The 23,438-nt window shown below is 49.0% G+C and overlaps 1 protein-coding gene across 5 annotated transcripts; it reads left to right on the forward strand.

Annotated features, from left to right (window-relative positions):
- The first annotated feature begins 3,732 nt into the window (after positions 1-3,732).
- Positions 3,733-23,127, forward strand: Slc38a7 (solute carrier family 38 member 7). 5 transcript variants are annotated; one of them, XR_003711817.1, is made up of 12 exons: positions 3,733-3,789; positions 8,223-8,611; positions 10,007-10,205; positions 10,408-10,552; positions 11,366-11,464; positions 12,189-12,246; positions 12,489-12,603; positions 13,817-13,964; positions 14,419-14,618; positions 15,667-15,721; positions 17,737-18,358; positions 23,075-23,127. XR_003711817.1 is itself a non-coding variant. In XM_028770399.1 (12 exons), the coding sequence occupies exons 3-12, from the start codon at positions 8,342-8,344 to the stop codon at positions 17,837-17,839; spliced, it is 1,392 nt and encodes a 463-aa protein (XP_028626232.1). In that variant the 5' UTR covers positions 3,777-3,789; positions 4,368-4,374; positions 8,223-8,341; the 3' UTR covers positions 17,840-19,522. The 5 variants fall into 5 exon arrangements, 4 of the variants coding, with proteins under 4 accessions (XP_028626231.1, XP_028626232.1, XP_028626233.1 ...); XM_028770399.1 differs by lacking the exon at positions 23,075-23,127 and adding an exon at positions 4,368-4,374 and having other exon boundaries at positions 3,777-3,789; positions 17,737-19,522; XM_028770398.1 differs by lacking the exon at positions 23,075-23,127 and having other exon boundaries at positions 17,737-19,522.
- Positions 23,128-23,438: the final 311 nt, after the last annotated feature.

The following is a 23,438-nucleotide window of genomic DNA, read 5'->3' on the forward strand; positions in this document are numbered from 1 at the left end:
GCCACTGTCTGCTTTTCTACTTAATGGGAGGAAAGGGTAAGAGTGGATGTATATCCCGAAAGTCTGAAGTCACGTCCAGCTGACTGTAAATCAAATGATGCATCAACTTCGAGTCCCGAGCAGAATTGCATCAGGCTCTTCATCCAGCCTTTCAGCTGGTCCAAAAGTGTGATTCCTCAGACATCAGGAGACAGGAGTCATCTCCCAGGGGATGCTGTGGAAGGCTAGGGGAGGGGTAGAGGTGACTCCAGCTATCAAAAGGAATTGAGCTCATAGTTAAATAAAAGGTGACGTGAACTAGATCTAGGACAATCATGGGTTACCAGCCCCCATCCTCAGTGTGGAAGATGAATAAGAGAGGCTGGCACTGTGACATCATACTCTAGGCTGAGGCTGTAAGTTTTAATGAAATTCTAATTTGGAAGAGATGAGCAATGATTTCAGGGCTTTATCCCCAAACATGAGGATATCATCCTTGCCCACCACTCCCGTCTTTTAAATTGTTATTTCTCTGAGATTCCCAGCACGCTGCTCGGTGTACATCCTCCATGTAGATGTGTGTACATTCATGCAGGGTGTGTGTGTGTGTGTGTGTGTGCGTGCGTGCATGGCACCCTTGGAAAGGTCTGAGGACAGTCTTGAATGTCAGTCCTGAAAGGCCTTCCACATCTTTGAGACAAGGTGTCTCGCTGTCCTGGAATGTAACCATATAAGCTAACCTGGCCCACAAGTTTCCCAGGATGCTCCCGTCTTGGAGTATTAGGATTACAGGAACACTCTGCTACGTCCAGCTTTTTACACTAGTTCTGGGGATCTGAGCTCAGGTTCTCCTGCTTACAAGATGCTTCTGTGTTTTCTGTTCACCTGCTTCTGCTTACTCCTGAGGGACCGGTGGAGGGTGGGGCGTCACAAAACAAAAAAGGTAACAGAGTTCATAGGGGAATACTTTTTTGGGGGGGAGAGGGGGTGGTTTCACGACAGGGTTTCTCTGTGTAGCCCGGGCTGTCCCTGGAACTCACTCTGTAGAACAGGCTGGCCTCGAACTCAGAAATCCGCCTGCCTCTGCCTCCCAAGAGCTGGGATTAAAGGCGTGCGCCACCACTGCCCGGCTTCAGAGGGGAATACTATTAACAACACATAGCCCAAGAAATCCTAAAGGAGGGAAGAAAAACCTACCAGCTGTTTCACAATATCCAATCTCAAACTATGCTAAAAAGCTATAGTAACAAAGATAGCTCAATATTAACACAAAGACAGGCTAGTGGATCGAAATAGAGGATCCATATAGCTATAGGCATCTAGATTGAGGGGTGATGTTTGGGGGTTTTAGAGGAGACAGTTTGAGGCAGGGTCTCTCTGTGTAGTGCCGGCTATCCTGAACTCACTGTAAGTCAGTCTGGCCTTGAACCCAGAGACCCTGAAGCTGTGAGCCACCACCACCTAAGTTTTTGGGGTTGTTTGTTTTGTTTTAGGGGGTATTTTGTTGTTGTTTGTCTGTTTGTTTTAACAAAGATAATCAAAAACATACACTGGGCCTGGCAAGATGGCTCAGTAGGTAAAGGTGCCTGCCACCAAGCTTGATAACTTGAATTCAATCCCCACAACCTACATGATAGAAGCAGAGCACTGACTCCTGTAAGTTCTCTTCCATCCTCCGTGTATGTGTGGTAGCATGTGTGCAAACACCATACATACACACATATATACATACATACATACATACATACATACACTCGGAAAAGACATTCAGCAAATGGTGCTGACAAAAACTATAGATACATACCTGTAGAGGAATGAAATTGGGGGCTGGAGAGGTGGCATAGGATTCAGAGCACTTGCTCTTACTGAGAACCCAGGTTTGGTTCCCACATGGCAGCTCACAACCATCTCTAACGCCAGTTCCAGGGGATCCAATATACTTTTTGACCTCCAAAGGTGCCAGGCACACACCTAGTTAACCTACATGCAACACACACATACACATAAAACAAATATGAAAAAGAGAATGAAAAATCTACATCTATTCCACTGCATAACAGTCCATTCATGAGCTTGGCATGGTGGCACAGCCTCAATCCCAGCACTCAAGAGGCAGAGACGATCTGTGTGTTCAAGGCCAGCATGGTCTACATAGGAATTTATAGGCCACTGGGCAGTGGTGGTGCACGCCTTTAATCCCAGCACTTGGGAGGCAGAGGCAGGCGGATTTCTGAGTTCGAGGCCAGTATGGTCTACAGAGTAAGTTCCAGGACAGCCAAGGCTATACAGAGAAACCCTGTCTCGAAAAACAAAAAAACAAAAAAACAAAACGAAGTTGTAGACCAGCCAGAGCTCCATAGTGAGACCCCCTTCTCTCTCACACGCCAATGCTTCTGGTGTGTCTGAAGACAGCTACAGTGTACTCATGTACATAAAATGAATAAATCTTAAAAAGAGATCAGTAGGGGCTGAGAAAATGGCTTAGCAGTTAAGAGCACTGGTTGGTCTTCCACAGGGACCAGGTTCAATTCCCAGCATCAACACATCAGTTGACAACTATCTGTAACTCCAGTTTCAGGGGATCGGATGCATCAGGAGGGCATGTGCTGCACACATACATACAGACAGACACACAGATATACCCATATACATTAAAATAAATTTAAAAATAATAATGAAGATTATCAACAGATTGTGTCAATGTCGATATTCTGTTGTATGATGCTGTCTGTGAATCCATGTGTTGAGGCAAACTGGCACACAGATCTCTTTGTATTATTTCTTACGTCTGCACTTGGCTCTGCTGACTTCAGTAACATCGTCTCCTTTTCCAGCTTGTGCCAGGGAGTTGCATGGTTTCCTGAGACAGGATTTTATTGTGGAACCCAGGCTAGCTTCAAACTCACAACTCTCCTGCCTCAGCCTCTTCAATGCTGAGCTTACAGGTATGTGTCACATACCCAACTTAGCATTTTCTGTATTTTTAAAATGAGACTTAGGCCCATTGAGAGGCTCAACATGTAAAGGCACTTGTTATCAACCCTGAAGACCTGAATTCAATCCCAGAGCCAACAAGATGAAAGAAGAAAGTTGCCTTGCGGACTCCACATGCATACTGTGAATGTACAGACACACATAAGTAAATATAAAAGAAAACAATTCATTAAACTATACTGTGACTACAACTGAAAGGTATCACACTTGCCTAGAGCCCAGATTCAAGTTCTAGAACCCCAAATAAAGAGGCAGAAAAGGACTTCATTTATAAATGGCACACAGCCAAGTTCAGAAGCCAAAGCTCTAGGCATTCACACCTTCATTCAATGAATTGAAAGCCTGAACCGCCTCAAACGCTTCCGAAATCTAGCTTGAGGTTGTAGCCAGGGATTAATGAATGCTCAAACTGGCCCTCTCTCTTGTTCAATGGTCCCTCACACTCCTCAGTCAAAGAAACTCTGGGGTCACTTGCTGTGGCAATGAATGAAAGGAACAAACATAATGAGGCCAAATAGCTCTGGCCCATGGCTCCTGAGGACAAAGATGTCAAACCTCTTAACGCTCTTTCCAGGAGGAAGGAACAGTGTTTAGTTTGGCCAAGGGACCAAGTCTAAAAATAACTGGATAAACGGGTTGGCAGAGAGCCAAGCTGGCTCAGAACTGTTGTTGGGTTGAGACGCTTTTGTGGTCCGAGGGTGACACTGGCTTTAAAAACTACAATTCCCAGAGTGTCCTGGGGCCTGTGCTGGCTGGACGGTCATGTGATTCAAGCTCACGTGTTTCTAGAGTCAGCTCCGGAACGACACCTACAAGGTTTGTGAAAGGAGGTACGGGAGGTGCTGGGTGGGGTTGTAGGGTTGCTGGGTCCTCGGAGTCCCCTATCACTGCTGAGACCAGATCCCTTCACGGCTCCACAGCTGTCTTTCCCTGTTGCTCTCTCCTGCACCGGTCCAGCCACGCCTTAGCCTGGGCGGCTCTCTACTGAGTCCTAGGCCAGGATCGAGTTAGCTCCGGAGTTACACACGCAACCCACCGATTTTACGCCAGGCTTGGGGCACTCCCCAAACCACCCTGGTCGTCAGGTGCTCGCTGTCCCACCTCCTAATGCAATCCAAGCCTCGTGTTTCAGTGCTGATCCCAGGCTGGACTGGCAAGCGTGCGAGATCTGTTCCATCTCCGACCTAATAGTGTGCATCGTGCCTATAGCTTTGGCCCCGCCAACTGCTCACTGTGCCCTTATTGTAATCCCTTTCTTTCACAGGCCTTTTTCCTATCTGATCTGGCACTCCACTCCTTATCATAGGTTATTCAGAACTACTCAGTGTAATCTCCCACCCCCAACCCTGGTAGCCAGCCGCAAAAGCCCAAAGTCTTTTCTCTATTGACTGCAGATTTTAGGTAAAGCCTTGCGAAGAACTTGAGGCCAAAAAGGGAGGTGAGGAGACTCTGATCCCATACCTTTAGGCAGAGGAAACACCCCTCTTCTAGATTAGCAGGTAAACTGGGAGCAGCGGGGCTGAATAATTGGGGTAGGGGTAAAAGCTCTTAGACAAGTGAGAGTGGTCCAGGGGGTGGGGTTACTCGACCTGAGCTTTTGTGTGGTTGCAGGAGAGGCTGGGCAAATGGCTGAGGACTGGGTAAGGGTGCCAAAGGGAAACCTGCTTCCTAGACAGACTTAGGGTCACATGACCTCGATGTCTGTTTCTGCGGTGTGAGCATTGTGGAATGGATGGCCTTAGACCTCTCTGGAGCTATGCCTGGATTAGGGGAGTCCCCAGACTGACTTCACTACTCACCACTGAGATTTTGCTGAGTTGCTGGCTGGGAAAGGAGATTGTATCATAAGAGGAAGAAGTCTGGCTTGACTGGTGTTTTTGATTCTGGCCCCAGCAGAGGGCCACGGCACTAGGGCTGTGTCCTTTAGGTGCTGGATGGCAGATGACCCAGAGCACCTGCACTTTTCCTTCCTGGGTTGATGTCCCCAGCTTTGCCCATCATCAGAAGGCACTTCTAGGAAGCATCCCCACGGGCCTGGGTAACTATTCTAGACCTCCTCCTTTGCAATGGGCTGACCTTATCAAGATGGATGGTTTGGAATGGGAAGGACATTGGTTGTGGCTGAATCATTGCCTTTGTGGAAAAGAAATGGGATTTTTTTTTTAAAAAAGATGTATTTATTTATTTATTTATTTATTTTATGAATGTGAGTACACTGTTGCTGTCTTCAGACACACCAGAAGAGGACATCTATTGGATCCCATTACAGATGGTTGTAAGCCACCATTTGGTTGCTGGGAATTGAACTCAGGACCTCTGGAAGAGCTGTCAGTGCTCTTAACCGCTGAGCCATCTCTCCAGCCTGGGAATTGTTTTTTAACTACAGAGAATGAGAATGTGAATGAATGAACATGCTATCCTTTCTATATGGAGGTCAGAGAACAACCTGCCCATTCTTTCTCTCCACTGTATGATCCCAGGGATCGGACTCAAGTCATCAATCTTGATTGCAAGCACTTTTACTCATTCAGCCTTCTTACCAGCCCCAAAGTAGAGGTTGTTAGAGACCGTCTCCCAAGCCTCACTTATGGAAAGCACAGGCAGTAACATGCCCAGCCTGGTAATCCTTACTAGTATCAGCATACTCTTCACAAGAACTTAGACCTTGGAAAGGCTTAGAGGGGGCTAAAGTGACTGACCCAAGGTCATGCAAGTAGGAAGTGGACAGATTAGCTCTTGGCCCCGATTCTAAGGGGAGAGCATAGACCCTCCCAACTCAGGGGTGTGTGTGTGTGTGTGTGTGTGTGTGTGTGTGTGTGTGTGTGTTTAGTTTGTTTTTTGAGACAGGATTACACTGTATAGCCCAGGACTAGCTATGTGGTCCAAGCTGACCTTGAGCTCACAACAATCCTCCTGCCTCAGCCTCCCAAGTACTGAGATTACATTCATAAGCCTTCTTAGGGCTGCTCTTGGTGTGGGCTTAAGTGTGACTCTTTAAGAAACATAATTCCTTTTGGAGGTTCAGACTCTGCACTGCAGTGAGAGAACGCTGAGGGTCGGTTTTCAGAGCGAGGCTCCTGAAAACACTTAGAGAAGAGTGAGCCTCCTGCTTTTTAAGGCTAAAGGAAAGCCTGAAGTTAGGTTGTGTGTTCCCCGAGAGTGAGAAGAGTCAGGTGAGAACCCGGCTCTCCGAGTGCAGCCAGCCCAGGAAGGAGACAGAGGCAAACAGATGGATGTTCTAGGCCATATAAAATGTTCTAGGAATGTTCGTATTTGGTCTCTGTTCAATCATACATTCATTCAGTGTGTATGTCTGTCAGTCAGTCAGTGTGTGTCTGTGTGTGTATCTGTATGTGGGTCAGAGGAAACTTGTGGGAATTGTTTCTCTCCTTCCACCCTGTGGGTCCCAGGAGTCAAACCTGGTCCTCGGGCTTGGTGACAGGCACCGTTACCTGCTAAGCCATCTCAGCCAGCCTGGTTTTGAATCCCAGCCACCGGTGACTTCTGCATGACCAAGGATGGAGTGCACAATGCCTGGGCATCTGTATCTTTGGTTATAGCGGCAGTCCTGTCTACTCAGTTGTGGCTCATAGTAACAAATGCTTGGGAAAACAAGCCTAGAATCAGCACAGGGCTGGCACCCAAACAAATGACGGGAGGAAATGGGACTGAGTTATGACGAGCCCTCTAATGTCTCCAAAAAGGACTCAGTGACTGGCCAAAGGAATGGGGCAAGTGGGACTTGGAGCTGGGAATATTCCAAACACACTGTTAAGAATTCATTTCCGGGCTGGAGAGATGGCTCAGCGGTTAAGAGCATGGACTGCTCTTCCAGAGGTCCCGAGTTCAATTCCCAGCAACCACATGGTGGCTCACAACCATCTGTAAGGGATCTGATGCCCTGACAGCTACAGTGTACTCATATACATATTTCTGACAGCTACGGTGTACTCATATACATAAAATAAATAAATAAATCTTTTTTTTAAAAAAAGAATTCATTTCCTGGGTTGGAGAGATGGCCCAGTGGTTTAGAGCACTAACTACTCTTCCAGAGGTCCTGAGTTCAATTCCCCACCAACTACTTGGTGGCTCACAACTATCTGCAAATAGAATCCAATGCCCTCTTCTGGTGTGTCTGAAAATAGCTACAGTGTACTCTTAGATATATAATAAGTAAATCTTTAAAAAAAAATGAATTCATTTCCTAGTCCAGCATGATAGTTCAGTGGGTAAAAGTGTATGCTGTTAAGCTGGATGACCTAAGGCAATCCCCTAGACCCACGTCATGAAAGAAGAGAACCGATTTCCAAAAGTTATCTTCTGGCTTGCACACAAGCTCACGCGCAGACATAAAACAAATACATGTAATTTTAAAAGTTGTTTTTCTGCCGGGCTTGGTGGTACACTCCTTTAATCTCAGAATTCAGGCAAAGGCAGAAGGGTCACTGTGAGTTCAAGGACAGCCAGGACTGCATACAGAGACCCTGTCTTTGAAAAAAAAAATAGAAATTAAGACAAATTTTCCTGAAGACTGATATGACAGGAGTAGCCACATGGGGAAAAGAGAGTTAACCTGAATTAGGAAAGGTTTTGAAAGCCTCGCGGTTTGACATCTGGGTTGCAGGGAAGAATGCTGGGCTAAAATGCACTGAAACATCCGGAGGTCTTGGTAGCAGTTCCGCTGGGGACTGTGTGTTGTTCAGACAGCCTGGGAAGCTTGGTGGATTTAGGTCCAGACTGTGTTGGGGCTTGCTTGCTCACGGACCATCCTGGCTCCGTGCTTTGATTTCGCTGAACCTTCTGATCACAATACTGCCAGAAGATCAGACAATATCTGTGACATACCTGTCCCCTGGGGCCTCTCCAGGTGCCGGGAGTTTAGTACCCCTCTCTTCTGTGTCCTCTATTCTCCTTGCAGTGCTGGGCGTCGTTAGACAAGTGCCCTATTGCTGAGTCATATCCCCAGCCTCTGAAACTCTTTTATGTTTGGGTCTGGCCTATAAAAATGTAACAAGTTGGATGTGCAGCTGACATGTGTCTATGTCTGCTGCCCTCACTGTGACCTCAGTGGAGAAGTCTGCACAGAGTAGCCCTCCATTTTAGCCATGTGACTCTCCTGCCATGCACTTGATGAGGGCCTGGTACTTCTATCCTCACCTTGTGATCTTGGGAAAGTTGCTTCACCTTTTTTGTGCCCCATAGTCACTGTTCAGGATACACATAATATCTGCCTTTGTCTTACCTAGGTCGACAAGAGTTCCCCGAGATTAGAGGCCCTGAAGGGGCAGGCATCCTCCCAGCTACCTCAGGAATGTGGTCGTGAGGCAGAGCCCACAGCTTTTTGGGAGAAAAGTAGTCTTGGGCCATGGCCCAGGTCAGCATCAACAGTGACTACAGCGAGTGGGCCTCCAGCACTGATGCTGGGGAGCGGGCCCGTTTGCTACAAAGTCCCTGTGTGGATGTGGTCCCCAAGAGCGAGGGGGAGGCATCTCCTGGAGATCCAGACAGTGGCACCACTTCAACGCTTGGAGCTGTCTTCATCGTGGTCAATGCCTGCCTTGGTGCGGGTCTGCTCAACTTCCCAGCAGCCTTCAGCACTGCTGGGGGCGTGGCATCTGGCATCGCCCTACAGATGGTGAGTGTGCTGGCAGCAGAGGTAGGCAGTATGCACAGGGCCTCTTTGATTTACAGGGGAAGCTTTGAATCGGAGATGAGCCATAGGGGACATATGTTCTCATTCTTCCCTCCCTTATAAGTGATAGACATTACCAGTCTATTCCAGAACTTTCCTTGTAGCCAAGGATGACCTTTAGCTTTGGATCTGCTTGCTTCCACATCCCGGGTGCTGGGATTACAGATAGGTGCCACCACACTCGGTTCTACAAAGTACTGAGGATCAAACCCAGGACTTCATGCATGCTAGACATGTACTCTACTGATTGAGCTACATCCAGCCCCTGGATATTTAAGTTTTCAGGTGTTGTATTGATTTTTGTGATGATGTTTAAATAACCACTTTTTAGAATTTTTAAAATGTTTACTAATGAAATAAAAAAGATGTTTGCATTGGCTTCAAAATACAATAAAAAAGATAAAAAAAAATGAGGGGGGGAAATCTCAGAACCCAAGAGGTTGAGGCAAAAGGACCTTCATGAGTTCAAAGCTAGCATGTACCATGTACCACATATTATCTAGCCTGGGCTACCAAATGAGACTTTATCTCAATAGAAAACAACAACAACAACAACAAAAAGAAAAAAAAACCAGCCGGGCAGTGGTGGCACACACCTTTAATCCCAGCACTTGGGAGGCAGAAGCAGGAAGATTTCTGAGTTTGAGGCCAGCCTGGTCTACAGAGTGAGTTCCAGGACAGCCAGGGCTACACAGAGAAACCCTGTCTCGAAAAAACCAAAACCCAAAAAAAAAGATTTATTTATTTTATGTATGAGTACACTGTGGCTGTCTTCAGATACACAGAAGGGGGCATTGGATCCTGTACAGATGGTTGTGAGCCACCATGTGGTTGCTGGGAATTGAATTCAGAACCTCTGGAAGAGCAGTCAGTGCCCTTAATCGCTGAGCCATCTCCCCAACCCCTTGTTTGCATGTTTAAAATTTTTAATGAAACTCATTTTTGGTTTTGTTTTGTTTTAAATTATTTTATGTGTGTGTGTTTTGCTTGCAAGCGTAATTGTATGCCACATGCATGCAGTACAAGTGGAAGCCAGAAGAGGGTGTCAGATCCCTGTACAACTGGAGTTAGAGATGTTTGTTGAGCCACCATGTGGATGCTGGGAATTGACCCCAGGTCCTCCGAAAGATTAGCCTGTGCTCTTAACCGTGGAGTCATTTCTCTAGCACCTGAAATTCATTTTTAAAGAAAATTTCAACTTGGCAACATCTAGTAATCTGTTAAAATTGACCCAGGAGATAAGACCCAATTGTGAACCTGCCCATTGGTGTAAGAAATGCCAGCAAGGAAGGAGCTCGCCATCCCTTTCTCACACCCTCTCCTCTGCTCTGCCTGCAGGGCATGCTGGTTTTCATCATCAGTGGACTGGTCATTCTGGCCTATTGCTCTCAAGCCAGCAATGAGAGGACCTACCAGGAGGTGGTGTGGGCTGTGTGTGGCAAGCTGACTGGTGTGCTGTGTGAGGTAGCCATCGCAGTCTATACCTTCGGAACCTGCATCGCCTTCCTCATCATTATTGGGGACCAGCAGGACAAGAGTGAGCCACTCCTTGACCCCCAGTGCCCACCTCCTCTTTTTTCCTTTGGCCTGAGGGTCTGGGGTTAGAGGGGAAGAGACATACAAACTAGATCTGCCCTCTCCGCAAGTCCTGCTTCTTAGAGAGAGGTCTTAGGACCTGTTGATGAAGGAGGGCTACACCCTGATTGGCTTGGCTTGACGTTCCCTCCTTCCCTGTGCAGTTATAGCTGTGATGTCAAAGGAGCCTGATGGGACAAGCAGCAGCCCCTGGTACACAGACCGAAAGTTCACCATCAGCCTCACTGCCTTCTTCTTCATCCTGCCTCTGTCCATCCCCAAGGAGATTGGCTTCCAGAAATATGCCAGGTTCGGAGGTCCCAACCCAGCCTGAGCCAGACAGAGGCTCTGATCAAAGGCAACTGGAGAGCCATTTCTGGTGGGGAACCCCTATCCTCCATGGCATCTCGCTTGGGGAGCCAGAATAGGCAAGCCAGGGCAGACCAGAGCTTTCAGGAACCTAGGCCCAGGACTTTCCTTTTCCATTTCTATCAAAATAGTGACCCTTTTGCACCATTGAAAGGTTGCGACTAAATGTCCTTGTCAAAGAAGGCATTGGGGATGGCTGGCAGTGTCATAGCAGATGCTGGCCTGGGTGTTGGTTTTACTGGAAGCTGATAGCTGGTGAACTTGATATTGTGAGTTTGGTGAGGTCTTCCCTGGAGCTCAGAGAAAGGCAGGAGAGTGGCTTCTTAGCCCCATATCTGAAAATCTCTGGGGGTTGATGTTTCACCCTTGACTATCTGCAGGGTTTCCTTAATGCTTGTACCCCGGTATCTGCACTTTCCCCCTTTGCACTAGAATCTCTGAATTCTCAGAGGCCAGGCCCACAAGATGGCCAGCTGTGAGCCCTTGCCACACCTGGCTGCTCAGGCTGAGCTTGTAGCTGTGCTTTGGAGCCCAGTTCCTGGATGTGGTCTCTTGAGTCAGCACGTGTGCCCGTGGCTGGAATGCTGACAAGCTCCCTCCTTCCCGTGGCAGAGCTCTCTGATGCGTATTTCTCCTGAATCATTATTTGGTGTGGTTTGGTGCCTAGAGCAAGGGTGGGCACTTCTGGGGATGGAGTTGGACAAGGTTTGGCTGGCGCTGGGGACTAGGCATTCAGTGTCTACTTCTTGGCAGCTTCCTGAGCGTCGTGGGCACCTGGTACGTCACTGCCATTATAATCATCAAATACATCTGGCCAGATAAAGAGATGCACCCTGGGGACATCTTGACCAGGTAGGTGAGGGTCCCTGGGAAATACACGGGGTAGAAGGTGCTAAAAGTCTGGCATCTAAATGTCACACGTGTGCCCTTCCTAAGGCTCATTAGCTCATTCATAGTAACTCGACAGTCATAGGGAGGAGATGAGAGGGCCCCTTCTGGTTTGGGTGGGAGGGGTATTGTTTGTTTTTACATGGATGGAAGAACGACAGTCTAGGGGAGGAAGAGGCTCTACCACTAACATCCAGCAGATGCCATGGTGCTATGCCAAGTCCCACCTTGGGGAGGCCACCAGGGAAAATTTGCACGCTTTCTCAATTACTCTGTACAGATTTATCAGACTGGGTATCTTGTAGCCTGGGCTAGACTTAAGCTCACTATGTAGCCTAGCCTTGAGCTCCTGCTCTTCTCCTTCCTCCACCTCCCAAGTGCAGACACACACCACCATGCCTAGCTTTTCTGTCTGTCTGTCTACCTACCTACCTACCTACCTATTTATCTATTTATTTTAAAGAATCAACTGAGAAAAGCAAAGTCCCAGTTCAGGAGCCAAGCAGTCTGGACTCTGGTCCTAGGATGGCCTCTCAGAGCCTGTCTCTGGAGTTTTAAGATAGACTCGTCCATGTGCATTCAGTGTGTAGAGTGCTGGTTTTGGGGGTTTGGAGGGTGAGTGGAGACTGGGTGGTCAGGATGGTTGGTGGCTCTGTGGGATTCACAGGTTCACACTGTTTGCCTACAGACCAACGTCCTGGATGGCTGTGTTCAACGCCATGCCCACCATCTGCTTTGGATTTCAGGTGCCACCACCAGGGTCCCTGCTGTCTCATTAGCCCCCCACACACACACACACACACTCCCAACACTGGGAAGGGACCCAGATTATAGATAGGATGGTGGGGACCATATCCTGGGGAAATTGATGAACCAAGGATCCCTGGCTTGCCCCTTATCCCTGGGACCTTTGCCCCCAAGCTTCCTCCCCTTGAGACCTGGGGATGAGGCCACTTCCCCACTGTGACCATACTCTTCACCTGGACAGTGCCATGTGAGCAGTGTCCCCGTCTTCAACAGCATGCGGCAGCCCGAAGTAAAGACCTGGGGCGGAGTGGTGACGGCCGCCATGGTCATAGCTCTGGCTGTCTACATGGGCACAGGTGAGTGCTCCCCTCCAGAGGCTAGGTTTGGATGCTCCTACTCCCTCTTGAGTCTCCAAGGTTTCTGGTCCAGCTTTCCTAGGGAAGTTCTGCACTCTTAACTCTATAGGCATTGACTTGAATTGAGCTGCCCAAGGCGGCTGCCCCTCATCAGGGTTCTGAGCGTGTTGCATCTGCTCAGTGGTCCTAAACCGATGCTGAGTGATTATCAGAAGGTGTTCCCATTGTGGGGTTGCTACTGGGACACATGGAGCTGGCCCCAGCCCTGGTGGAATACAGTCTTGGAGAAACAGTTACGTATAAATAATAATGGAAAAAGGAATTCCAGGCAGGGGCAGATGTCATGACATGGAAACCAGGAAGTAGGGAACGGGACTGAATAGGGGTGGCGTTCCCAGAAGGCTCTTCTCTGAGCGTGTGGTACCTGGAAAGGCCGATGAAGGAAAAGACAGACTATAAAGAGTTGTGTGGGAAGGAGCATTCTAGAGAGAAACTGTGAATGCAGAGCTTCTGGGCAGAGGTGGGAGGGAGGTCTGTGTAGCTGGAGTGTAGAAAGCGGGTGCCTATGAGGCTGGGCAGCCAAGGGGAAGAGGGTGGATGCTGCCAGGAGCCTGGGGGATGCAGTTCTTGGGTGGGAAATGACCAGGCAAGGGAATCTCTGGCTGTTGCATGGGTTTAGACCTGCAGACGCTGGTCAGAGATGAACTGAGAGTTACCTGTGGTAGGGGACAAGGACAGGAGCTACCCCAGGCTAGTGCTATTTCAGCCTCTGAAACAACAGTCAGAAGCACAAGAGGCAACGCCCCTTTTGTCATGGGTCCTGTGTTCTGGCTGGGGTGATGGACAGTTTAGAGAGAGGTGAATGGGGAATAGAACAGGGTAGTAAGCAGGTGCCTGGGGTGGGGGTGACTGTGCATGGGCAAATCCACGTTCTCTGAGGAGGGAACATCTGAACTGAGACCGGAACGACTAGGCAGCAGCAGGGCTGTTTGAGCAGATGGAATGGTTAGTATAGAAGTTAGGAGGCACGTGCAGAAAAGAGTGGGGACCGGTGGCATCTGAGAAGGCAGACTTCCTTACTGAGGCCCAGGCCTCACCTCCCAAGCTGCTACAGCGTTCTTTCTGAATGATGTTGCTCCTAGCAAGAGTCGACTGTGGTCACCCCTTACCCTACCACGGTTGCCCTCACCCCACCCCTGGTCCTTCCCCACAGGCATCTGTGGCTTCCTGACTTTCGGAGCTGCTGTGGATCCCGACGTGCTCCGGTCCTACCCCTCAGAGGACGTGGCTGTGGCCGTGGCCCGAGCCTTCATCATCCTGAGTGTACTCACCTCCTATCCCATCTTGCACTTCTGTGGGCGGTGAGCCCCTCCCCCACCCTGCCCAAGGGCCCCGGGGAGCCAGCTCCATACACGGCCTTATATGGAACCTACTTTGTGGCGAGGAAAACTGAAGCCCACAGAAAAGAATATATCCGGGATGCCCTCCCCCATACTCACGCCAGATCTATTGGCTTCAGAACGTTCTGTAAGCCCTGTAAAGATGGATCTCCAGTCCAGATCCTTTTCTGAGCTTTTATACGAACCCAGCCAGCCTTCTGAATAATCCAAACTATTCCTTTTTTATAAGGGAATAATGGTATCCGTATTCACATGAAGTGGCCAAGCCTTTTGTTAACTTCCCTGCAGCCCATAGCAACTAAGGACCGTGCTGGTCACAGATGAGGACCCAGGCTCAGGGACCTCACTCTGCCCATTCAGGATCTCGTCCCCATGCACTACCCAAAGCACCCTGAGCCCCTCCTCATGTGAGCAGGGCTGTGGTGGAAGGCCTGTGGCTGCGCTACAAGGGGATCCCGGTGGAGGAGGACGTGGGCCGGGAGCGCCAGCGCCGGGTCCTGCAGACGCTGGTGTGGTTCCTACTCACCCTGCTACTGGCGCTCTTTATCCCTGACATTGGCAAGGTCATCTCGGTCATCGGAGGCCTGGCAGCCTGCTTCATCTTCATCTTCCCAGGTACACGCCCCAGGCACCCTCCCATCTCCACCATACAGCAGGACCTCTCTAGCCTCAGCCAGGGACTCAAAACCTGCCGGTAAGATAAGCAGCAGTCCCTGATGCTCACTGATGTATGTACCTCAGCTATGCGCTGCCATCTCAGCGTTGACTCCTAAAGGCAAGATGTGATCTCTGTTTTACTAATGAGACCTGAGGCCAGAGCAGTGGTCCTCAACCAAGGAGATGAACGACCCTTTCAAAGGGTTGCCGATCAGATATTCTGCCTCAGATCAGATATTTACATTGTGACTCATAACAGTAGCAAAATTACAGTTATAAAGGAACAACGAAAATGATTTTATAATTGGCAGTCACCACAATACAAGGAACTGTATTAAAGGGTTGCAGCGTTAGGAAGGTTGAGAACCACTGAGCTGGAGAGTTCAGACCAACGGCTAAGAAGCTCAACTATCAACAACCTATTTGAAGCCCTATAGGCCCAGGTCTGGGGTTCTCTATTTGAACCCTTCATTCAAGTATGTGCACTCTTGACTCTCAGGATTTGACTAGCTTATTCCAGTCCAGAGAGAAGGAAGCCTGGTAGTGGCACCTTGAGGCTGGAGTCATGAGACCCAAGCTGACATAGGTCAGCTGCAGATCCCCAGAAACCCCTCCCGTCTGCATGGCTATGAGTTCTGCTGGATCGGGTTTGTCTCTGTCCGGGAGCCTCCACAAAGCTCATCCCACTGGGCGTGGAGCAAAGGAGCCAGCCATCCCTGCTCTGGAGTAGGCAAGATGGTGTGAGCCACTGAGTCCCTAGTCAGTGTGGCGCTTTGGTTCTGAGTCCTGAATATAGCCCAAGGAGTACTTGTTAGCTGCTGGCCTATCCTGGGAGAGCAGAGGGCAGGTGTCCAGCTGAGCATGGATTGTGGCAGAGGACCGGGATTTCAGACTCACTAGTAAAGCAGACCTTTCTCCATCCCCCACTGCTTCTTGGCTGGGGAAGCTGAGCTGTGGGAGGGAATCCCTGCCTCCTCCAAACTCAGGATTACGTCTTTCTTTCTAGGGCTGTGCCTCATTCAAGCCAAACTATCAGAAATGGAAGAGGTCAAACCTGCCAGGTAAAAAGCAGGGCCAGCCCAGCTGCCTTTCAGGGAGGTGACGAGGGCCTTTAAAATAGAGACCTGGACACTTGAAATTTCGGGCATTTCTGGGAACTGGCACACACTGTTGTTACCTCCACACTCAGAGGTTGCTAGGGGAGGTTGCTAGGGGTTTGGAGTCCCTGATGCTGTGCCAGTAACTTTTTACAAGAAACAAGCTTTCAGCTTGTGGTCTGAGGGCACAGCTGGTCCCAGTGGCAGGAGAATGAGGAGTCTGGACATGTGTCCTAGGTTAGGAAGCAAAGTAGTGACAGTGACTCTGAGCCTACCTCCTCCATCATTTCTTTTTAGTCAGTCTGGGACCTTAGCCCATCGAATTGTCCTGGCCCTGTTTAGGGTGGGGCTCCCCTCCTCTCTTAAACCTCTCTGGCAGATACACACTAGGCAATTCCAAATCCAATCAAATTGATAATGGCAGTGAGCCATCACATTACATTGTGAGAACCAAGCCAGCCAGAGCTACATAGCAACACACACACATACACACACACACACACAGAGTCTTAAAAAAAAAGATGGAGGGAACTGGAGGGACAGCTCAATGCTTTCAGATGTTTGCTATTCAGTCCTAGAAACCCAGGTTCAGATCCCAGCACCCATGTAACAAACCAGGCATCCTGCAAATGCCTGTAACTCCAGCTCCAAGAGAGCGTGTATATTCTTCTGGCCTCCACACATGCACCTATGCAGTGCACATAACACTCACACAGACATACACACACACAAATAAAAAGGTTTTGGTACTTGGAAGTACAACTTAGTATCAAACCCTGTGCTTGTCATGTATGAAGGGTTTCAATACCCTAGTATTGCTCCCCAAATTTTAGGGCTTTAATGTACATTTTTGCAATGGGTAACCTGATTTACTTATACAATTCGTGTACTAGTGAAAGGTTTTAGAAGAAAAAATGGGAGTACCATTCCCCTAATTAAGCATATCCCTAATCTCGGCACTTGAAAGACTGAGGCCAGAGTATTTGTAGAATACAAAGCCAGCCTGGGCTACATGAGTTCAAGCTAGCCTAGGCTATATAGTGAAACCTTTCTCAACCAGAAAAGGCAGGTGAGCCGGGCGGTTGTGGCGCATGCCTTTAATCCCAGCACTTGGGAAGCAGAGGCAGGCGGATTTCTGAGTTCCAGGTCAGCCTGGTCTACAGAGTGAGTTCCAGGACAGCCAGGACTATACAGAGAAACTCTGTCTTGAAAAAACAAAACAAAAAAACAAAAACAAAAAAAAGGCAGGTGAATCTCTTCTCTCACAGCCTGCTCTCCACTTGCCCTTCTCCTAAGACAGCTCTGCTTTCCCTGTGGGCTACAACCTAATGTGTCTTGACTACACAGTGTACACAGACATGTTGTTTGAGGTAGGAAGGTTGCCAGGAGTTTAAAGCCAGCCTGGTCTACAGAGTGAGTTCCAGGATAGCCAGGGCTACACAGAGAAACCCTGTCTTGAAAAAACTAAAAAAATAAAAAGAAAAGAGAAGAAAAGTTACCCTTCATCTCAACGCCAGTGATAACTTTCTGGCAGTTTTGTTACACATACTTGTAGATGTCTGCCTTCTGCTTCTTTTTTTATTTTATTATTTTACATTCATTTCCTCCTCCTTTCCCCCTCCCCCACCCCCTGAAAGAGCCTTAATCACCAAGCCATCTCTCCAGCCCCTGCCCTCTGTTTCTTTTTGAGTGAAACATCTCATTTTCTGTCACCTGCTTTTTCCTGAGCATCTTCCCATTGGGAGATTTGCATTCTCCTGTGGTGGTCTCTCTTCAATGTTAGCCCCTCTAGGTCTTGGTCTCCTTAACAGTGAAGTGGGGTCACATACCTTTGTGTGGGAAAGTCCTTCTGAAGCCTGAAGCGCCTTGCCTACAGAGGTGACGTGACGGGATAGATTATATTGGCTGTTATAGATATGAGTCTGAAGAAATATGGAAAAAAAAAAGACTGAAACATTCTCTTGTCCTCTGCCTTACAGCTGGTGGGCACTGGTCAGCTATGGAGTCCTTCTGGTCACCCTGGGAGCCTTTATCTTTGGCCAAACCACAGCCAATGCCATCTTTGTGGACCTCTTGGCCTGAACACTGCTTCACCAAAAACATATGACCAGAGCCATCTCTCAGAACTGTGGAGCTGCCCAAGTCCCACGTCCTGTTCCAGCTAGTGAGATGAGATGACAGAGCCATCTCTCAGAGCTGTGGAGCTGCCCAAGTCCCACGTCCTGTTCCAGCTAGTGAGATGAGATGACATGTGGACACCTTTTCCCCTGGACAGTCATGAGACAATCAGCCGCAAATCTGTGGACAGCTCCCACCCAGCTGCCTTGCTTCTCGATGGGGGTCCCATATCACAGGAGCTTCCCCTTTGTCTGGCTCTCAACTTCAAGCCTTTGAGACTTGACAATGGAGAGGGTCAGTGGATCTCAGAAGACAGAGTCTATTCTGACTTCCCTCTGGAAAAAGAACAAAAATTCATATGCATAGAGCTGGCATCCTCCATGGAGCATGTCAGGACTGTGCTCAGTACCTCGGGGTTCAGTGCCTGCCCATGTCTCTCAGAAGCCAGTGACAGCTTCTCCTGGGACCTGGCAACTTCCAAAGGTGATGCTGACATCAGATAAATGTCCATTCCTCTCTTGGTCCCCTATGAGTCTCTGGTAGCTTCCCAGGTCCCTACCCTGACTTTGTCCAAACCTAATAGTCCATGTTGTGTATGCTTCTGCTGTGTTCCCAGACATCACCAAGTCTAATGTTTACAAACGGTGCCAGCCTGGCTCCGGAGCTAGGGGCTGCCATGCCATGGTGCTGTGAGCACTCCTCCGTTAGCTTTTTGCATGGGCAGAGAGTCTATTGTCTTTTTGAGATCCTAGATAGGCCTGTCTTTTCAGAGGTTGGAGTAGGACCTTTTAGATTATCCTTCCAGGCTGGGCTGCCCAAGGTCTAGGTGACATTCCAGCTCCGTTGCTTCACTCCTCTTCACACACTTCAAGCCTGTCCTCTCCCCACGTGAAACCTAGCCCCAGAACCCAGAGGGAAGTTAGACTGAGGACCCTGGATATTTTCCTTATTGTCTCCGTCTTCCCCCATTCCCACACTCCCATCCCTCCCCCCCCCCCAACCCTACCTCTTCTCTTTCTTCATGCATGGGTTTTGTTATTTGGTGGGGGAGGCTGTGTCACCAGACCCTGTCACACCAGTTTGCCTGGCTCCACAGATCTGTCAAGCCTGGCCTCTGTGTCTAGGAGTCCTGCTGAGTCATATCCACCCCAGGTGAGGTCAGCCTATGGACTTCTCTATCTTGACTGCCGTAGCCTCGAATCTACCCCTGCTCACTCTTCTAAGTCCCAGGTACAGAATTGGTCCTTCTAAATCTATTCTGTCTAAAACACCTATCCTAGGAGCGAAAGGGACCCTTACCAGCAGACCCCCACCTCCAACTCAGGTCAGTCCTGTCGAGGCAGGAGGCTCAGTGTCTAGACTTGCTGGATTGTTCTTTTCCCATCCATCCCTGGTACTTCTGGTCCTGCTACACTGTTTAACCCCACAAGCCTCCAAGTTTTGCCTGTCACAGTGGCCAATCATAAAGTTGGGCATAGCACAGAGACAGGCTAGCTGGAACAGTTGGCTAGAACCCAGCTTCAGCTTGAGCTCAGGACCTCCTGCCTCCTCGTCCTTTGCCCTCTGTATCCATTTTCTTGCTGGTTCTTTTCTACTCAAGCACACTTGGAGATGGAAGTGGTTAATAAAGGGACTTGTACTGCTAAACTGTGTCTCCTTTATCCTGTGCTTGGGACAGAGTCTAGGCCATAAACGTGTAGATGACGCTCAACTATCCACAACCAGGGATGGCACCCGTGGGCTCTCTTGCCAGAGCAAGAGTCTTCAGGAGGCTCTGGACACCCCTTTTCTGCTCCCTCCCTTGAATCTTTACGCACTGACTGGAGAGGGTCTCTTCTGGGTGCTGCTTCTGCCCTAACTCGAGCTCTCACTCTGTCCCCTGCATCTTTTCATCCTTAGCCAGCCTCTCTGATGCTGATCCATGACCATAATCTTGGAGTGACCATCAGGCTCCTCAGTGTCCACTGGGTCTATAAGAGGCAGGACAGGCCCTGTTTGGCTGGATACAGAGTCAGCCACTGCATTCCACATGCCAAGAAAACGACAGGCAGACTAGCTTTGTCCCAGGGTAGCTGGGCAGACAGATGCTAAGCAGTCACACAAGTCTTGTTGAAAATTCCAAGAAGCCGGGTGGTGGTGGTACACGCCTTTAATCCCAGCACTTGGGAGGCAGAGGCAGGCAGATTTCTGAGTTTGAGGCCAGCCTGGTCTACATAGTGAGTTCCAGGACAGCCAGGGCTTCACAGAGAAACCCTGTCTCGAAAAACAAAAAAGAAGAAAAGAAAAAGAAAGTCCCAAGAAGGGGCTGGAGAGATGGCTCAGTGGTTAAGAGCACTGATTGCTCTTCCAGAGGTCCTGAGTTCAATTCCCAGCAACCACATGGTGGCTCACAACCATCTGTAATGGGATCCTGATGCCCTCTTCTGGTGTGTCTGATCATAGCAACTGTGTGCTCACATTCATAAAATAAATAAATCTTTAAAAAAAAAAAAAAAATTTAAAAAAAAAAAGAAAGTCCCAAGAAGGGAAAATGGAGTCACTGTGTCACTGGATCAAAATGGCCAAGATCATCAGCTTAGAAAGAGAGAGACAATTTATCTTGGCTCACAGTTTTGGAGGACTTGGTCCATGACCACTTGGCCTTGCTGCTTTGGATCTAGGATGGCAAAATAGGTCATGGCTGGCACGTGTGGCTAAGAAGAAAATAAAAAGACAGGAAGATTGTGGCACCTGTGTAAGCCTAGCACTCTGGTGCCTGGGGCAGGGAGATTTCCAGTCTTGGTACATAGTGACTCTGCCTGACAAACAGAAAAAAATCAGAGTTCTGATATGCCTCCCAAAGGTCCTGTGACCAAACTTTCTTCCACTTCATATCTTAAAGGTTCTATCTTTAGCACCACAAGATGAAGCAGAAAATTTTAACCAAAGGGTCTTTGAGGGTGGGGTCACATTCTGACTTCAGATTACAGCAGAAGCCATAGGATCTGCCTAAGGAGTCCAGGAGGGCTTCCTAGAGAGAGGTGGAGAACTTGCAAGCAGTGAGCACTGTATGCATAGAGGTCCTGAAGTAAAAGAACTACAGCTTAAAGAACTAAGAAATGGGCTGAGAGAGATGGCTCAGAGGTTAAGAGCACTGGCTGTTCTTCCAGAGGACCTAAGTTCAATCCCCAGCAACCACATGGTGGGTCACAACCTGGTAACCCTCTGTGGCCTGTAGGCACAGGACGCATGCAGACAGAACTCTGTATACACAACAAATAAGAACTAAGAAGTGGTCAGTGTAGGTGAGCCTTGCCTGGGTCTGGGAGAGCAGCCAAGGTGAAGCTGGAACGCTGTGGATGTACCTGTGGCTCTCCTTTAGGATTAGTCTGGACGCCATGCCTCATCTTCTCCCTGTGCTGCTGCAAAAACATTCAGATGAGGCAGGAAACTCAAGACTCCAAAGAGGAAGTGGGGTGGAACAGCTTTGGGCTTTCACTCCCTCTTGACTGGGGGGCCATGTTTTTTTGGGATTTGTTTTGTTTTTGTTTTTCCTGGTTTTTTTTTTTTTTTTTTTTTTGGTTTTTCGAGACAGGGTTTGGTTTTTGTTTGTTTGTTTGTTTGGTTTTGGTTTTTCAAGACAGGGTTTCTCTGTATAGCCTGGGCAGTCCTGGAACTCACTCTGTAGACCACGCTGGCCTTGAACTCAGAAATCTGCCTGCCTCTGCCTCCCAAGTGCTGGGATTAAAGGCGGGCACCACCACTGCCCGGCTTGGGTGGGGTGGGAGGCATGTTTTAAAGAATGAGTTTTCTCCCCGTGAACAGAGGGTTGAACTCACCCACCCATGCCTCCTCATACTAGAATTGGCTCCATCTTAATCAGTGTCTTCCCATGAGACCAGAAGATCCTTGGCAGCAGGGCGGCGTCTTCCCATGGGTCAGGCATCAGCCTGGTGCCTCATGTTTTGCTAAAGCTTTATTGCATCAACTGCATTTGTGTGCTCAGCCCTGAAGTTAAATAGTTAGCTGGGGTTACACAGGGCCTGTCAGTGGAGCCAGACAGCATCCTTATCGTGTATAAGTCAACAAAGAACCAGAGTGCACTCTCAGCCAGCTCGATGACCTCTGACCCTACAGAGCAAGCCAGGAACTCATAGCCCCCATTCAGGCAGGCACAGCAGACCTCAGAACCCTCTTATCTTCTCCCAGCCAATCCACAGCAAGGGGTCCGGCTCCTGCTGGCTAGGGGCCTGGGCAAGGTTTGTTTATCTAAATGGAAGAGTCAACTGATCTCATTTGCATAACTTGTGGACAAAGGTCAGTCTCAAGACAATGCTTGAGGGCTGGAGATGTCTAGCATCCACAGAGCCTTTGTGAGGGTACTGATGGGAGTGGGAGGGACGGGAGACAGGACATGGCTGGGACTGACAAGTAACCCGACAGGGGTGGGGGATGGGATGGAGAATGGGACAGATGGAGACAAAAGACAGAAGGAAACGGAAAAAGTAGGCCACATTTCTTTGTTTTGTCGCAGGAAGATGCGCGCTGAGTATCCATCTCCAAGGCCTGTTGGACTTGCACTCAAATATGCAAACAAGTCATAAGTAAAAAGCCACCTGGGCTCTCTAGGCTATTTCCGACTCAGCAGGTCTGAAGTAGGGGGGCCTAACACGCCCATGAGGCAATGTTCCTGCTCTTGATAACACTGAATAATAGAGGGCCTGGCCGGTTGATCAGTCTTGGCCCTCAGACAGACCAGATGTGGGTTGATGCCTCTTTCCCTGCAAGACCACAGGGATTGATTCACTTCTCTGAGCCTCCTTTTGCTGAGCTATGGTGGGGGTTGAGGAGGCTGTGCCACCTTATAGGTAAAGGCATTTGAAATATGAGAGACTAATGTAGAATGCCTAGCAGATAGATACTGTGTTTCTCCACATGGAAGTGGACAACTGCAGTTTCTCTTTCAGCTGATAGAGGTCGCCCTTGCGTAATTTCTGCTTATGGAGTTGGAGCCTTGGTGTTCTCAGGAAGACTCCAGCTCTCTGAGTCAGTAGAGTCCCTGGTGATTTATACGTTGTGTGGTATATCTGAGTGACACCCTTATACCAGGGCAGGGCCACCTCGAAGCCACAGATCCAGTCTGATGTGGAAATCAGATGAATAATACAATTCACAGAGACTAACTGTGGAGATGTAATGCAGTATTTTATTTCTTCTCAGGAGGACACTCACTGACTGGCTGAGACAAGTCGGCCCCACCAGCCACTACACCAGCCCCAGCCTCAAAGCAAGACTAACTTTGTCTATCTCAAGCGCCTCTGTGACCTGGTGGGAGCCGGGCTCCAGCTGAGAACCGGCTTTTGTGGGTCGGGTTTTGAACTTTTGAGGCAGTCTCATGCTGGAGCCCAGGCTGACCCTGACATGGAGGTGCTACTTACTGCGCCAGTCTCAGTCCTAGAGTGTTGGAATTGCAGTGGGACCGCACCACACCTAGCTGAGAGTACATTTTGTGTCACTTTCCTCATTGCCTTGTCTGGTTCTGTCCACACCCCCACTAAGTCAGGTTCACAAGAACCCCCATCTC

The sequence above is a fragment of the Grammomys surdaster genome, unplaced genomic scaffold (genome assembly GCF_004785775.1).
Source record: "Grammomys surdaster isolate TR1022 unplaced genomic scaffold, NIH_TR_1.0 201, whole genome shotgun sequence".
NCBI lineage: Eukaryota > Metazoa > Chordata > Mammalia > Rodentia > Muridae > Grammomys > Grammomys surdaster.

Excerpts from the sequence above, each read along its gene's own strand:
- Slc38a7 (XM_028770398.1), top strand. The coding sequence starts at position 8,342 with ATGGCCCAGGTCAGCATCAACAGTGACTACAGCGAGTGGGCCTCCAGC. Across the intron at positions 10,553-11,365 it reads GGCTTCCAGAAATATGCCAG|CTTCCTGAGCGTCGTGGGCA; the intron begins GTTCGGAGGTCC and ends ACTTCTTGGCAG. Across the intron at positions 12,247-12,488 it reads CCATCTGCTTTGGATTTCAG|TGCCATGTGAGCAGTGTCCC; the intron begins GTGCCACCACCA and ends TCACCTGGACAG.